Raw genomic sequence first — 13996 nt, 5'->3', positions numbered from 1 at the left:
GTGCTCAGTGAGTTCATCCTCTGCACCTATGTCTGGAATGGTTGCCAGTTAGAATCCTAGCATTGGTAGAATAGTTACATCTCCATTGGTTTTTGGAGCAAGGCTCCTAAGCCCCCTCCAATTGCTAAAGAGATGATCATGTACTTATGAGAGTTGATTCTGCGCTCAGACTCCAGCCTTGGCTTTCAACTATATATGTGTATGTATGTCCCATAGGTGGGAATGAAGGAATATGTGAAAAGAAGCATTCCAACGTACTTGGGCAAATGACAAATCATGCATCATTCTATTTTTCTTTATCCTGTTCAGGGTCACTGGGTCCCATGCCAGTCAGCATAGAGGACAATGCTGGAGTGCCTCCTGGCTAGGAGGCCACCAAGATTTAATATTTATTTTTCATTTCATAACATGCAGTGGTGATTCCTGTGTATGGGATCAGGCTGATAATTGGGGAGCCAGCTCTAATACAAAGCTGCTGACATAGAAAGGTGACGGGACGTTTATACTGAAAAAAGCTTGGTTATGCAAGGGCCAGTGCACCTGGACATGGATAGCACAAGGATGCAGTTTCTCACGAGCTCGGAACTCACGTACACTTGCTATAGATGTTACTTGTTTGCTGGAAATGTAAATGTGCTCAGCAGTGAAAAGCTAATTTTGGTCTGAAAGGCAGCAGCTGCAGTTTTATGATACAGAGCCTGAGGCTGGGCAGCTTAGGAGATGTGTCTGTGACTATCAATCCAGCAAGCAGAGCACTACCTTTGGGCCTGAAGTGCTAGCTAAGACCGTCTATTTAAAGATAGTGAATCCCAGTGAGTGGTAAAGCTAGAGGGTAAGGGGGTGGAGCAGTAGACTGGACACTGCGACGGACAGGTCCTTGATCTATATAGCAGCAAGGGCAGGGGGAGGAGCACCAGGCTGAGCTCTGTTACAGACAGGTCCTTGCTCCATATAGCAACAAAGGCAGGGGGCAAGGGGTGGAGCGTCAGGCTGGCACTGTAACGCAATGGACTGTGGGGCTTGAGAGCAATAGGGCTGGAGGAGGGGCATAAACCAATGCACTTGAGAGGCAGCTTACCGTCAGGATAACCTCCAGGGAGTATTAGAGATTCTGAGATTAGAGCAGTGTGGAATGTGCAGAGCTGACCAGGGATTAGCTTTGCCTCATTGCAGTAGCTTGAACTAGTTTATCACGTGGTAGGAAAGTGATGGTGTTACTGGCTATTAAGATGTATTTTGATGGTATTGGAAAGGGGATTCATAGGAGAAAATGACTTTATCAGGGAGTCCAATCCCTGTATCCCTGATGTTTTTCTTGAAAAGAAGTGGCTGCTTTGCTGCCCTTCTTGACACCAGGCCATCCTCCAAAAGTCTTCACCTCACATCTGCCTGCTGCCATTCCTGAGCAAGCTCTGCACTGGTGGTGCCCCGATCCTGCAGCTGAATCAACTTTAGGAGAAGGTCCTGGTGCTTGCTGGACTTTCTTGGGCACACTGAAGCCTTCATCACATCCTTGAAGTTCTTGATGATCCGATAAATGGTTGATTTAAGTGCAATCTTACTAGCAGCAAAATCCTTGCCTGCGAAGCCCTTTTTGTGCAAAGCAATGATGACTGTACATGTTTCCTTGCAGGTAACCATGGTTAACAGAGGAACAATGATTTCAAGCACCATCCTCATTTTAAAGCATCCAGTTTGCTATTCTAACTCAATCAGCATGATAGAGTGATCCCCAACCTTGTCCTAGTCAACAATCTCACCTATTTTAATGAGAGAATCACTGAAATGATGTCAGCAGGTCCTTTTGTGGCAGGGCTGAAATGCAGTGGAAATGGGTTTTTGGGATTAAGTTCATTATCATGGCAAAGAGGGACATTGCAATTAATTGCAATTCATTTGTTCACTCTTCATAACATTCAGGAGTTTATGCACATTGGCTTCATAAAAATTGAGGCAGCAGACTTTGTGAAAATCAATATTTGTGTCATTCTCAAAACTTTTGGCCACTTCTGTAGTTATTCATGGTGGTATCATACAGGGGTGATTCTAGGATGTCATCCCCCCATAATTAAATTTGCAGAGAGGAGGGGGGATCCCCACAATAAAGTTTGCTGAGCCGGGGGTACGAAATGTATATGAAAATCCAGGACAAATCAGTAAATGGTTTTAGAAACACTATTGTTAAGTGCCTTCGACAAAAAACACGGGGCTGAAGCCCCACTAAATAATGTCTAGAACCACATATAGTACCATAGTGGTATTATTGTGTTATTGTGGAGATATTATGATGATGGCAGCATATCTTTGTAATACCTTCATGATTGTATCATGTGGTATCATTGTGGCATCCAGTTAGTATTGTGATAGTATTGCGGTATTTTGTTATTATATTGGTGAGGTGACAGGAGACTCAGTAATTACTCAAATATAGCACATAAGATCAGAAGTAGAGTGAACTCTTGAAGACTAGATCTGTCAGGTCCTGGAAAGGAGAAGTTTCAGTTTTTTGTATTTCCCACATGCGATTAAATAATCATATTTGCTGGAACAATCATTGCACCAGTGCATGTTGTGCCTTCCACTGCGTCAGTGGACTGCCGCAGTCTCTACCATGGCCAGGAGCCTGTTACATCCTCCCTGCCATTTGTCCCTCACTGGCCTGGACCGAACACAGACGGCCTATGATTTCTGGTGGGGGTGGGAGGGTCGCTTCTCTCCCAGAATGCATCTCCAGTGACGTCAGTGCTTTCTGTGGCAGACATGCGTGGGAAAACACATCTGCAGTGTTACGTGAAGGGCATCTGTTTGGCTATTGTAAAAAGACATGCTCATACTCATTAAAGGAAATACTCTGCACCAGAAGAGGGAGCCAGACCCCTTATAAACTCTAAAATATGAATATAACATTAACCTGAAATAAGATATTGCTCCCTTGGTGTTAACTATGTACAGAGGAAAATGCTTTTTCAGGAACTGCATTTCTTAGACTTTGTTGTTATATAATAAGGCTTCTGCTCGCTGCCTTGAACTGTTCAGATGAAAGATGGTTTCAATTTCCCAACACCAGAGTCTGGTTATTGCGGCTGGTTTTATCTAATGATGTTTTCCACACGCCCCGGGACATAGATCTCCGCAGAGCAACCCCCTTCTGTGGATATATCCTTCATAACACCTGGTATCAGTCGCTCTGACTTTTTCCATTCTAATGATTACAGCAAGGTGACTGTAACTGCCCCCTTGTGGCAAACATTCTTGGGTGCCTGTGTGCTGAAATGTGAGTGTGTATGCTGACGCATGATCGATCACACAACCATAACGAACAGTGTCTCCATCTCTGCCCATAAAGCTCAGAGTCCCAAGATGTCTCCTCTAATCGCAGACCCCAACACCATCTCGCTAAGGACACAGAGCAGGATGGTCGATACAAGATGGCTTCAGTGTGCTGGTTCTCACTCTAGTTCAGATTGTAACTCTTAACTTTGAAGTAATTGTCAGATTGATGATTCTGCTCACGTGCTTTGAGAGATAACAGATACCCACTCTGCATCCTCTTTGTGGCAAATGAGTCCAAGTTGTTTGCATTGATTATTGCCATCTGTCCCTCTTTCCAATAAGGTGAATTGGTGTGTTTTAGCTCCCAGTAACCTGGATATATTTCAAACATCAGTTCCCCACTTGTGTGCAGTCACTGATTTGTGTTGGTTTTTGTTTTTGGATCGGTTGTCCGGTGTGATCAGCCTGTCCTTCTTCTGCCCCAAATTCAAGTACACAGTGATTTCCTTTCAAGTCCCCTCTCACACGCATTGGACAGTGTTGAGTTCTTAGCCTTTGGCATCTTTGTTTCCTCACAACTGTTCTGCCTGGTTTCTTGGCTCCCCAAATCCTGTACTTCCAAGATTCTGTACATCTATACTACCTGCCCTTCCTGTATCTTCATGTGTCAAAGCTGTCCGTGGTTACTGTTTTCTCTTGCCTCTCAACTGCCTGTCTTTCCTGTATCCTCTGGTGTCTGTGCTGCCTGGGGTTCCTGTTTCCTCCTGTGTCTGTCCTGCGTGACTTCCTGTTTCTTTATGTGTGAGAGCTGCCTGAGATTCCTGCTTCCCCTTGTTTCTGTCCTGTTTGACTTCCTGTTTTTCCTTCCATCTGTACTACATGCCAATACCTGTTTGCTGTCCCTAGGCTTGGTGTAATGTTCACAGAACAGTGTCCCATTAGCGAAGAATAAGACAACTACAATGGTCAGATATAACGACAGTGATTGTCCCACTAAGGCATCTCAGAAGCATGGCAGCATCCCTTAATGTCCTTGTTACACTGCAGTGGAGGCGTTTACTACTTATAAAAAACCCCTGGCACTGGTCAGGACCACTGACCCTTTCAGCACTGTTACCATTCCTGCCAAGTTCAGCAGTCCTATGTGGACTTGTTGGTTGGCTGGGATGTATGAGGGTGACAATGAGGAGCTGGGGAAAGGTTTCCTTACCCCTCAATCGTAAAAACCATATTTCTGACAACCCAGAAGACTCCTAGCATTAGCATGCTTCTGTACCAGTGTGAGTAGGGAGGTTCCGGGAGGCGGGGTTCACCCAGAGCTTCCCATGATTGACCATATTTCACACCATCTCATCTTACCTGTGGTTGTGCTACAATCTTTCAGGAGACATGGCCTGCTCTTTCTGGTGTGGGCCTTTATCGTGGAAAGTTTGTGACCCTCTGAAGCAGATCGCACACATCAAAGAGCTTCTCCTGTCATCCATGCAGGGTGTCAGGGGGTGAGCTGTTTGACCGCATTGTGGAGAAGGGCTTCTACACAGAGAAGGATGCCAGCACGCTGATCAGGCAGGTGCTAGATGCAGTCAACTACCTCCACAAGATGGGCATCGTTCACAGGGACCTCAAGGTACTCGCACAGTCATACATTGACAGGCACGCATGTATGCACATGCACACTCACACTGCTTATGAACAGCCGCCTCTGTGGGGACTTTCCAGTGACTCACTTTAATGCCATTAACAACTCATAACTCCACCCCAACAGACATAAAAAAACTGAGGAAAACTGGCACCAAAATGACATTTATGTTGGGTTGATTACACACATGCTGTACACATGAAGATACATCACAGTCACAATTTATTTACATTTGTTTATATAACAGATGCTTTTATCCAAAGCTACATACAAATGAGAAGGAAGAATCAGTATTTGAGGGCTAAGGGCCTTGCTCAAGGGGCCCAATGGTGATGCCATTCTGCTGAACGCGATTTGAACAAGCAACCTTCCGATCAGTCATGTACACATGCCTCATTTGCACATGCAGGGTTTACTTACACTCCACATGTGGGTGTCCTCTCTTTTCAGCCAGAAAATCTTCTGTACTTCAACCCACAAGATGAGTCAAAAATCATGATCAGTGACTTTGGTCTTTCCAAGATGGAGGGCACGGGTGATGTCATGTCTACCGCTTGCGGGACACCAGGATACGTAGGTAAAGTGTACATCCACTATCGGCAGCTACTGCCACTCTTTGCTAAGATGCTTTTTCTAGGCATGGGCTCTGAGGCTCAGATTATAGTGGGAATCTGTGCAGAGTGAGCCATAGGTTGTGATTGGGAGACACCTGCTTGCAGAAACAACAATTTGCTGTTGTTCCTTTCAGAGAAAGGGACTAATCAGCCAGAGTATCTCAGCCGGCCGGTACCAAATGTCTTAGCTGGCCTGACAGGTGCCTGCAAATTGCTTCGCTCAGCTACAGGGTGGTTGTAGATTCAGTATAAAAAAACATGGCATCATCTGCCACCTGGTGCGTCCATTACTCCCAAAGGCAGGCGAGTCGAGTAACAGTTCCGGATACAAAGAGAGCGTGGCTCAGATGCTGTAGATTTTGTCAGAGATCCAGAATTGCCTTTAAATTTGAACAGATTGGATAATATACCTAATATGACAGGCCTTGAATGAATACTTAATTCTATATCTGTAGTCCTACATGTTTGCACTGATTGAGGACCCAGGAACATGGAGCAGATGGTTTTGACATATTTATGCTAAAATGTGCAGCATGGGGATAAACAACAACGACGCGTCCTTGCATTTTAATCAATTGCCTTAAGGCTCCTTTCACAAAAACACACCAATCACAAGCATTAGACACTGACCTCTGGTTCAAGGGCTCATGGGATATTTTTCTGGCATTCTGGGCCGCCGGGGTGGCCTGCATGGAAGGTTTCTGGCTGTACTTCGCGACGGCAGGGCATGCAGGCTGCGAGCAGCACACGCACCATAGAGAGGGGAAGCCGAAACAGTCAGCTTTTCCGCTCTAATGGGCGCTGCTCTTTAGTTGAAGGTTTACATGCTAGTGAGAGAGAGAGAGAGAAAGAGAGAGAGAGAGAGAGAGAGAGAGAGAGAGAACAGAACCGAGAAATGCCGGAACCTGACCTGGGCCGATATACGTTGTACCAATAGACATCATTGTTTATTATGCATTTGGCTTTAATTAAGGCTAAAGAGCAGAAGTCCTATGCATGCTAACAGCTATGCAGAGGATGAGTGACGTAAACAGGCCCAAAATAGAGGCTGGCGTCCTGCTCGCTGAATGAAGTGGCTCAGTGGGCTCCAGTGGGCGGCTGTCCATGCCCGGAGGAGCAGGTGGATCCGTCGGGCCGCCGCTCAAGGCCGCACGCAGTCAGAAAATATGGCTATTTCTTCCAAGCGTGATGCCTGTTCCCAGGGATGAACCACCGACCAGAGGGGGGGGGGGGGGGCGCACTTTTTACAGCTTTGTAACAATAGCCAGATATGAGCCGTGCTCGTCCAGGGAAGGCAGTTTTGTCATCTTACAGTATGGTTTTTTGAGGTGTCAATCCCCCACCACCACCACCTATTGCATCTCATTTCAGTTTGTGTACCAGATTGAAGATATATAGCAAATGGACAGGAAAACAGATGGCAGATCCATTTTATGTGACACCCTCTGCATAAATGCATGTGCAATTTAAATTTAAATGAATAAATACACCAGAGATCACAGTGTCTGGCTTTGGACTGAATCAGGATACGTTCTCGTCCTTGTTTTTGAGCAGAGAATTCGACTGACCCTCCGGCTAAAATGCCGTATTCTGGGGAATGGGCCTCTGAGTGCTTATCTTGGGGGAGCTGAGTTTTTCTGAGCCCAAGTCTTATTTTTCCCTATGTGAAGGAGAAAAGCAAGCAGAGATTGGCATGCTATATACACACACACACACACACACACTCACTCCTGGAGGCCCAACACCTCTGGATCGCTCACAGTGCTATTGCACCCTCCCCGGTGACTGGAAAACACTGATAGATATGGAAAGGGAGAAGAAAAACATGACAGATGGGAAGAAAATGATGGAAATAAGTGGAGGGAGAGAGATTTAAAGAGAGAGTGAGTGAGGCGAGACAAAGATGGAAAGGTGGGGTGTAAGAACATAAGCCACAGCTGGGACACATTGCCTCTCTGCAGAAGAGGAGGGTGCTGCCATTGCCGCATCATGCAGACAGTGTGCTGGGCCCAGAGGTGACGGCGAGCAGCTGACTGTAAGGGGCAGTAGACTCAGGCCCCAATGGTGAACACACACACATACACACACACATACACTCCCCCACAGGGATGTCCCATTTTTTGTCACTATAGTACTTTAATTACTCATCTTCTACTGATTACTCATTCTTAAACTGCAAAATTTGTTTTCTGGGGACGTTCCAAAAACTTTTTTGAAAAAAAATGCTCAAAATGTATCCCCAGAAAGATGTGATATAAAAAATATGGCAACATACTCTTGGTGATGAGGTGGGACTTTCCCAAGCATCAGGACACACCAAACCGCAGCCGTACTCCACCTTACGGCACAGCAGAGCGGTAGAGTGCCACAGTGTGTTCTTCTCTGCTCACAGGAATCCAGGCCAGGAGGCTGCCTCCAGCCACTGTTAGCGCTCAGGCAGCATTGGAATTTCGGCCTTAAAATGGTAAAGTCTTTGAGCCATTCATCCCTGTCTCCGCTGCATCACTGGTCCCGACCGTTGGTGCTGTCATTCACATTTCCTTTGTACTGCCCTCCCCCCGTCCACTTCCCCTAATGTCCACCTCATACCTCTGTAGACTAAAAAGCCATAAATCTGATCTTGCAGCTAGATATCCTGCTAAGAATAGCATATACCCCATGATCCAATTCAAGAAAACTGCATTCCTGAGTAAAAATAGGTCCAGTGACATTACTCAGGGAAATTTCTTTAATGCGGTCTGAATTAAAAACAGAGTGGATGTTTCTGCACTGTGGAGAAATTGCCCAGAATTACGGAGAGAAAAAAATTAACCACATAAGGGGGAATTTCATGTAATTTTCTGGGATCTGTTCAGGGTCACAATGGGAAGTAGCCACCAGCGATGAAGCTGAGCTTCTGACCTACTACTGGGTCCTTTTTATTGCGGTCCAGTTCCTGACCTGCATTTCTGAGCTGGCCCGTGTCAAATCTATGGAGAATGTGGCAGTGAGGGTCAGTGCGGTAATCCCCAATGCAGTGGACGCATCCAGTGGCTGTATCACTGCACGGTTTTGGGATCTCAGGAGACAGGTGGCTTTTTGTTTGATCCTCAAACATCCCCAGAGGGATCTTGCTGTAGAATCTCTATAAGAGGCCATCTACCCACACTGCTTCAGGAAAACACCCAGCTCAACACGCTAAATGCTGAAATGCCACTGCAAATGTTTAATAAAAGGCACTTGTTAAACAAATAATGGGAATTATTAATAATAATGGTATTGGTGTTCAGACTCTTTAAAGTATGGAGGGTGAATGCCAATTCTTCCCTGTCTGCAGGCATTTTCATTGCCTTCCAGTTATTTAATGTGATGTTCAGTTTCACATAAGGATTTTTAAAAATTAAAGGCTATATACATCATGCGTCTGACGACTACCATCACCTGGTTACAGTCTCGATCACCCTTCATAGTCCTGGTTCCATGCATAGACAGCATTGTCTCTGTAACTAACATTGGAGCTCACTGTAAATTGGGGTAATTACGATACATCAATGACTAAGCTAAAATCTGGCACCAGCTGGTATCAATGGTTGAACTTTAGAGGTGTTGAGTAGCGGGGAATTCATGAGAGATAGCTGGGGTCTGTTAATAGCCAGAGGCTGCAATAATATCACAGTACTGCCAGGTCAGCTCCAGGTGTCACTTGGAGGCATGGCTGCACCTGGCTGGGCCCCTGAAAGATGCTATCGAATGGGTCCTCCCCTTCTCCAATCCAAAACCACTATTATCCACACCACTATTATCCAGAAACAGGAAGTCGGCAATCTAGGGTTAAAGACCAGGGAGGAACGGCTGGTGGCCAGTCTGGGCACTTGGCTGTCTGCTGTTTTCATTCCCAGTGCACTGTGGGTAAGTTCAGGCCAGCCTTTGATGTCTTTGTATGGGATCAAAGGGAGGGACACCATGGAAACTTCACTCTCTGAAGATTCTGGGTTATCTTTCAGAAGCTCATGCCGCTCTACACTGTAACTTGGAAATGAACCGCAGGTGGATCAGCTGTTATTCAAAACAATAAGATAATACAGATTTTTTTTTTTTGGGTGGGGTAGCGGTGAAGGTTGTGTACAGATTGTGAGGATTCTACAGAGCCTGTGGGGAATCCAGTACACAGAAGAAGGTATAGAAAGCTGATGGAGGGTTTGTTTTAGGAGGAAACTGCTTTGTTATCTGGAATAAGGTAATAAGCTGGATAGTCAGGACAATTTTTCAATTTGAGGAATCTGGTCCTTCAAACGCATGGAAATCGCATGGAAGTCAGACCATTAAAAGCTGGAAGAGCTTTGATGTTCCAGACAAGTGAGCTGACAACTTGGCATGGTGTGCTGATGTTAGTGGGCTGTGTGCTATTCAACAGTGGGGTAGGGGACAAATGGAGGGACCCCTCAGAGTTTGTGGAAGTCTATTACAAATAGGGAGCCGGGTCATCACCATGGCAACTGGGTCCCAATGCATTCATGAATCATTCAGTCAGGGAGCCCAAGTAACCCGATAATGTACCTGGTTATGGCTCTGAGATACCAACTCAAATGGGGCCTCAAGACCAATTCATACAGACCTGCTCACTTAATTAATTAACTTAATTAAATAACTTGATGAGGTATTGATTAGCCAAACATGGTGTCCTATTGGTTGAGTCCAAAAGACATTGGTGCATTGAATGGTTACTGCAGATGCTGGGGTGATTATAGGAGATGTTTTGAAATGGCTAAGTGGATGCACATTGATAAACATAAAATCAGTTTTACACCAACATAATTCAAATATAATTTTCTTGGACTGTCTAAGACTTTTGCACTGTGTTGTAGAATAGAAACCAAAAGTGGTTTCTCTGAAAGCAGATTCATAAACACATACACATATAAACACATTCAAATCCACAATACAAACAGAGCACCTTGGAGAGTTTAGAAAAATAAACTACTGGACCATTAAATTTATTTTTAATTATGTGTGGTTTGCACATCCATATGTTAACAAACCCACATCCCATCATTTCCTTGAAGCACTATGTACCCAGAGCTTTTGTTGAAATGCACCATGGGAAATTATTTTTGGCTCTCAGCCATCAGGATGCACAGCATCGTTCCCTGTTACATTGGAGGGCGGGGCTGTGAAAAGTCCTGAAAACATGCGGTAAGCCCCCAGTGACCCAATGAGCTAACAGCGCAAAGGTAAGACTATGCTGTCAATGCCAACAGAGGATACCTACAGTACTGTGAAAAACAGCCTCAACCTCATGATTTTCTGTAAAAATATGCAGTCTGTTGGGTTAGTGTCTACTCATGTGACAGTCCATGCTCAAGATTAAGTATCCTTCAATAGCAAAATTTTTACCTCTGGCTAAGAAATGTGGCTGAAAAGGTATAGTTTGAATGATGAGGGGTCTTATCAAGTGCATGGATCCAGAAAGTTCTGGTCTCCAGGGAGACGGCTGAACTTCCCCGTGTTTCTCCACAGCTCCAGAGGTCCTGGCCCAGAAGCCCTATAGCAAGGCTGTGGACTGCTGGTCAATCGGCGTCATCGCCTACATCCTGTGAGTAAACCCTCTGAGTATGAGCACTCCCCCTGGTGGCATAACATCATGCTGCTAGAGACACAAAGTTGATCTCCCGCTGTGAGAGGCACCCTCTCAGGATGAATATGGAACAGTCTGCATGTGCTAATTCCCCGTGACACTTCAGTTTTTAACTGCTGTTATTATGGCTTTTAGGGTGCCACGCTGCGGGGGTGTGTGAAAGCAGGAGCCAAGCAGAGTACAGATCCCAGATAAGAGCGGCGCTAATCCTCCTTAGAAGCCTCACCTTTTATCTGGTTCACGGGCCTTATAACGGACCCCTAACTGTGGGAGGGGCTACAAAGGCAGCCCCGCCCACAATCACCAGTAACCATATTCGGGCATGGTTCAGTGTCTCTTTTTTCAACCGTTGTTTAGACCGTTGAGTTCTCTGTATACTTCTTAGACCAATTAGATATTACTATATACTTAGGCATTATTTAGTCCAGCACTTTTGTTTTCTGACAGTTAGAGCTCAGATGGGAAGAATAAGGGCTAGTTGCTGCATTTGGTGAAAAGTTTGTCATGTGGCAGTCGTGCGGTCGGAGGCACCCCGCTCCTTTCTCGTCAGGTGTGGGTGGAGGCGCTGGCTGGAGTTGTGGGGTACGGGGAAGGCTGCCTCACCCCTGCAGAGCCAGGGATGTACACATACACAAACGGCTCCATTGCCGTTTGATTACTCATCAACCAACCCTCCATCACTGACTTTGATCTCTGATGTGCAAATCAGGGGCTGCCTGCTAGTCCCTCTTCACTGCCATCCTTCCTCACCCTGTCTTTGACTCAGAAGCCACACATAGTATGTCTTAGCTTAGCAAATGGTTTTCCCAACCAATAGCTAGAAGCTGCTCCCACTCATATGGGCAGCTTGTAATTCTGACTGTAAGGTAGTAGTGATGCCCCTGCTGCGATTCAGACCTGCAGAGTTTTTCTCTTATAGTCCAGCTTCTCTGTGCTGATAGCTGCTGCTCTTACCAATCTGACTCATCAGTCATTAAGGGTCACTCACATTTTTCAGACCCACAAATCTGCAGATTCAAAGCTAGGTGATAAAGCCCCCCCACACCCACACACACCCACCCCATCTCGCAAAGCTGTCAGCAATTGGAGTTGGCTCTGTGGAAGAATGATCGCAGGAGAGCTGACCTTTCCCAGCATGCAGTGCGGGCGTTCATGTGGGATGCTAGCCCGAGATGTGCCAGCCTCTTGTCACCCACAGTTGGTGCCAAAACAACCCCCCCCCTCCCCACATACACACACACTCAGGCGCAAACACTAGTAGAAAAAAATATATTTTATTGTCCTTTATGATTTAGATTTGAATTCTACTTTTTTCCCCTTTGGAGCAAGGAGGAGGAAAAGAGATAAAATAAGAACTAAGCCATAGGCTGGAGGGGATTTGCTAGGAAACCTGGACGGGCTAAGCCGGGGCTCAAAAGTCACAGGTAACACGGGGGGATGCTGGACAGAAAGTAGAGGCTTTGCAAAGGAAGACCTGCAAAGTTAACACGAGAGCAGAGTTATATTGCCATAACCATGACAACACTGGAAACTCTGCAAGTGTACAAGTGAGGAGGAGATTCAAAGCTATTCTGGGGGATGGGGGTTCTGTGTTTCAAGAAAGCAGCTGTTTGACCATCTGCACTGAGTTGTTAGGATGCCCTTCTCATTTTGAGTTATTTGTTCTTAAGTACAGCTCAACCCTGTTTCACAAGAAAGGCCTCCGAAAGTGGTTCCTCTTATTAATAGAACGGTGGAAAAATGACCCACAGCCCAGGAAACCATTTGCTAGCTAACCTGAGCCTCTCATGTCAGGGGCTTTGATCTGCCATCTTCCCAGGTCCTTGCTAGTTAATTTTCTTTTAATTTTACGCTTCACAGTTTCCACTTCTACATTTTTAAAATGAAATAACGTGGTTCTAATCATACGGACAGAACCTGAAGGGACCCTGTTACAAGCAGGAAAACAATGTTTGGTATTATCTTATGAAATATATTAATATTTATTTATGTAGGAGTGAGGATCAGAGAGCAGGGTCATATGGTATCCCTGGAGTAATTGCCGTTAAGGGCCTTGCTCAAGCATAACATCACTCTGCCAGCCACGGGATTGGAACCAGCAAACTTTCTAGTGCTAACCCGCACAGCCACATTCCACTTTAGACTACGAAAAAGAAAGAAATTGCTGCTTAGCTCTGACAGTGATCTATGTTCTAGTTTATGTGCCTTTTCCATTTTTGTCAGTTTTATTGTCTTCCTTGATGGAAGAAAGCTACATTTCATAAAACAAACAGACATGGCAAAGATGAAAAGTTTGGGCCAGTTAGGTGAAACGCTGAAGAATAAGTGACAGATGTCTGGTTAGCCATATGTCCGTTGTGAGGACAGCTTCGGCAATAGAGCAAGATGATTGCTCCTGTCTCTGCAACTACAACTGTCTTAGTGTCTGTGAGGAATTTGCTAGACTGCCTTCATCTGAAACTAGCAAAACAGTGGCAAGAAGCTTGCTTTCCTTGAGTGATCCTTAAGGAAGACATTATCATTTTACTGCATTTCCCTGAAGATTTAGTTTGATCATTAATAACCGTAGTATATTTGTAACCCCAGGGCAGTAAACTTGTACCTGTAATCTCAGACGCTTCTACAAGCCATAAAAATGTCCATTATGTGGTCCAATTAATGGTCTGCATGGTAAGACACCAGACCCAATTTCACCGGTTTCATTTTCATCCTAGTGTCTCTCCCACACCTCTGACTTGTCTAAATGTGTCCCATTCATGCCATTTAATCTGAATTTGTGTGTTTTGCATACGTAGCCTACAACAGTCCGCCCTGCCTTAAACTTTCCTTCTGGTTTTGTGCAGCTCTGATTGGATA

General features: G+C 45.3%; 1 protein-coding gene across 1 annotated transcript in view; it reads left to right on the top strand.

Annotated features, from left to right (window-relative positions):
- The window catches only part of camk1da (calcium/calmodulin-dependent protein kinase 1Da), an 86211-nt gene that overhangs the window by 59453 nt on the left and 12762 nt on the right, over positions 1-13996 (top strand). Inside the window, exons 4-6 of the mRNA XM_023799030.2 lie at positions 4762-4900; positions 5363-5489; positions 11023-11098. Of these exons, the coding sequence (XP_023654798.1) occupies positions 4762-4900; positions 5363-5489; positions 11023-11098 (342 nt within the window). The remainder of the gene's footprint in view (positions 1-4761; positions 4901-5362; positions 5490-11022; positions 11099-13996) is intronic.

This window comes from Paramormyrops kingsleyae, chromosome 3, assembly GCF_048594095.1.
Source record: "Paramormyrops kingsleyae isolate MSU_618 chromosome 3, PKINGS_0.4, whole genome shotgun sequence".
Taxonomy (NCBI): domain Eukaryota; kingdom Metazoa; phylum Chordata; class Actinopteri; order Osteoglossiformes; family Mormyridae; genus Paramormyrops; species Paramormyrops kingsleyae.
Note: the sequence above shows the minus strand (reverse complement) of the source record. Positions and strands in the feature narration are given on the sequence as shown.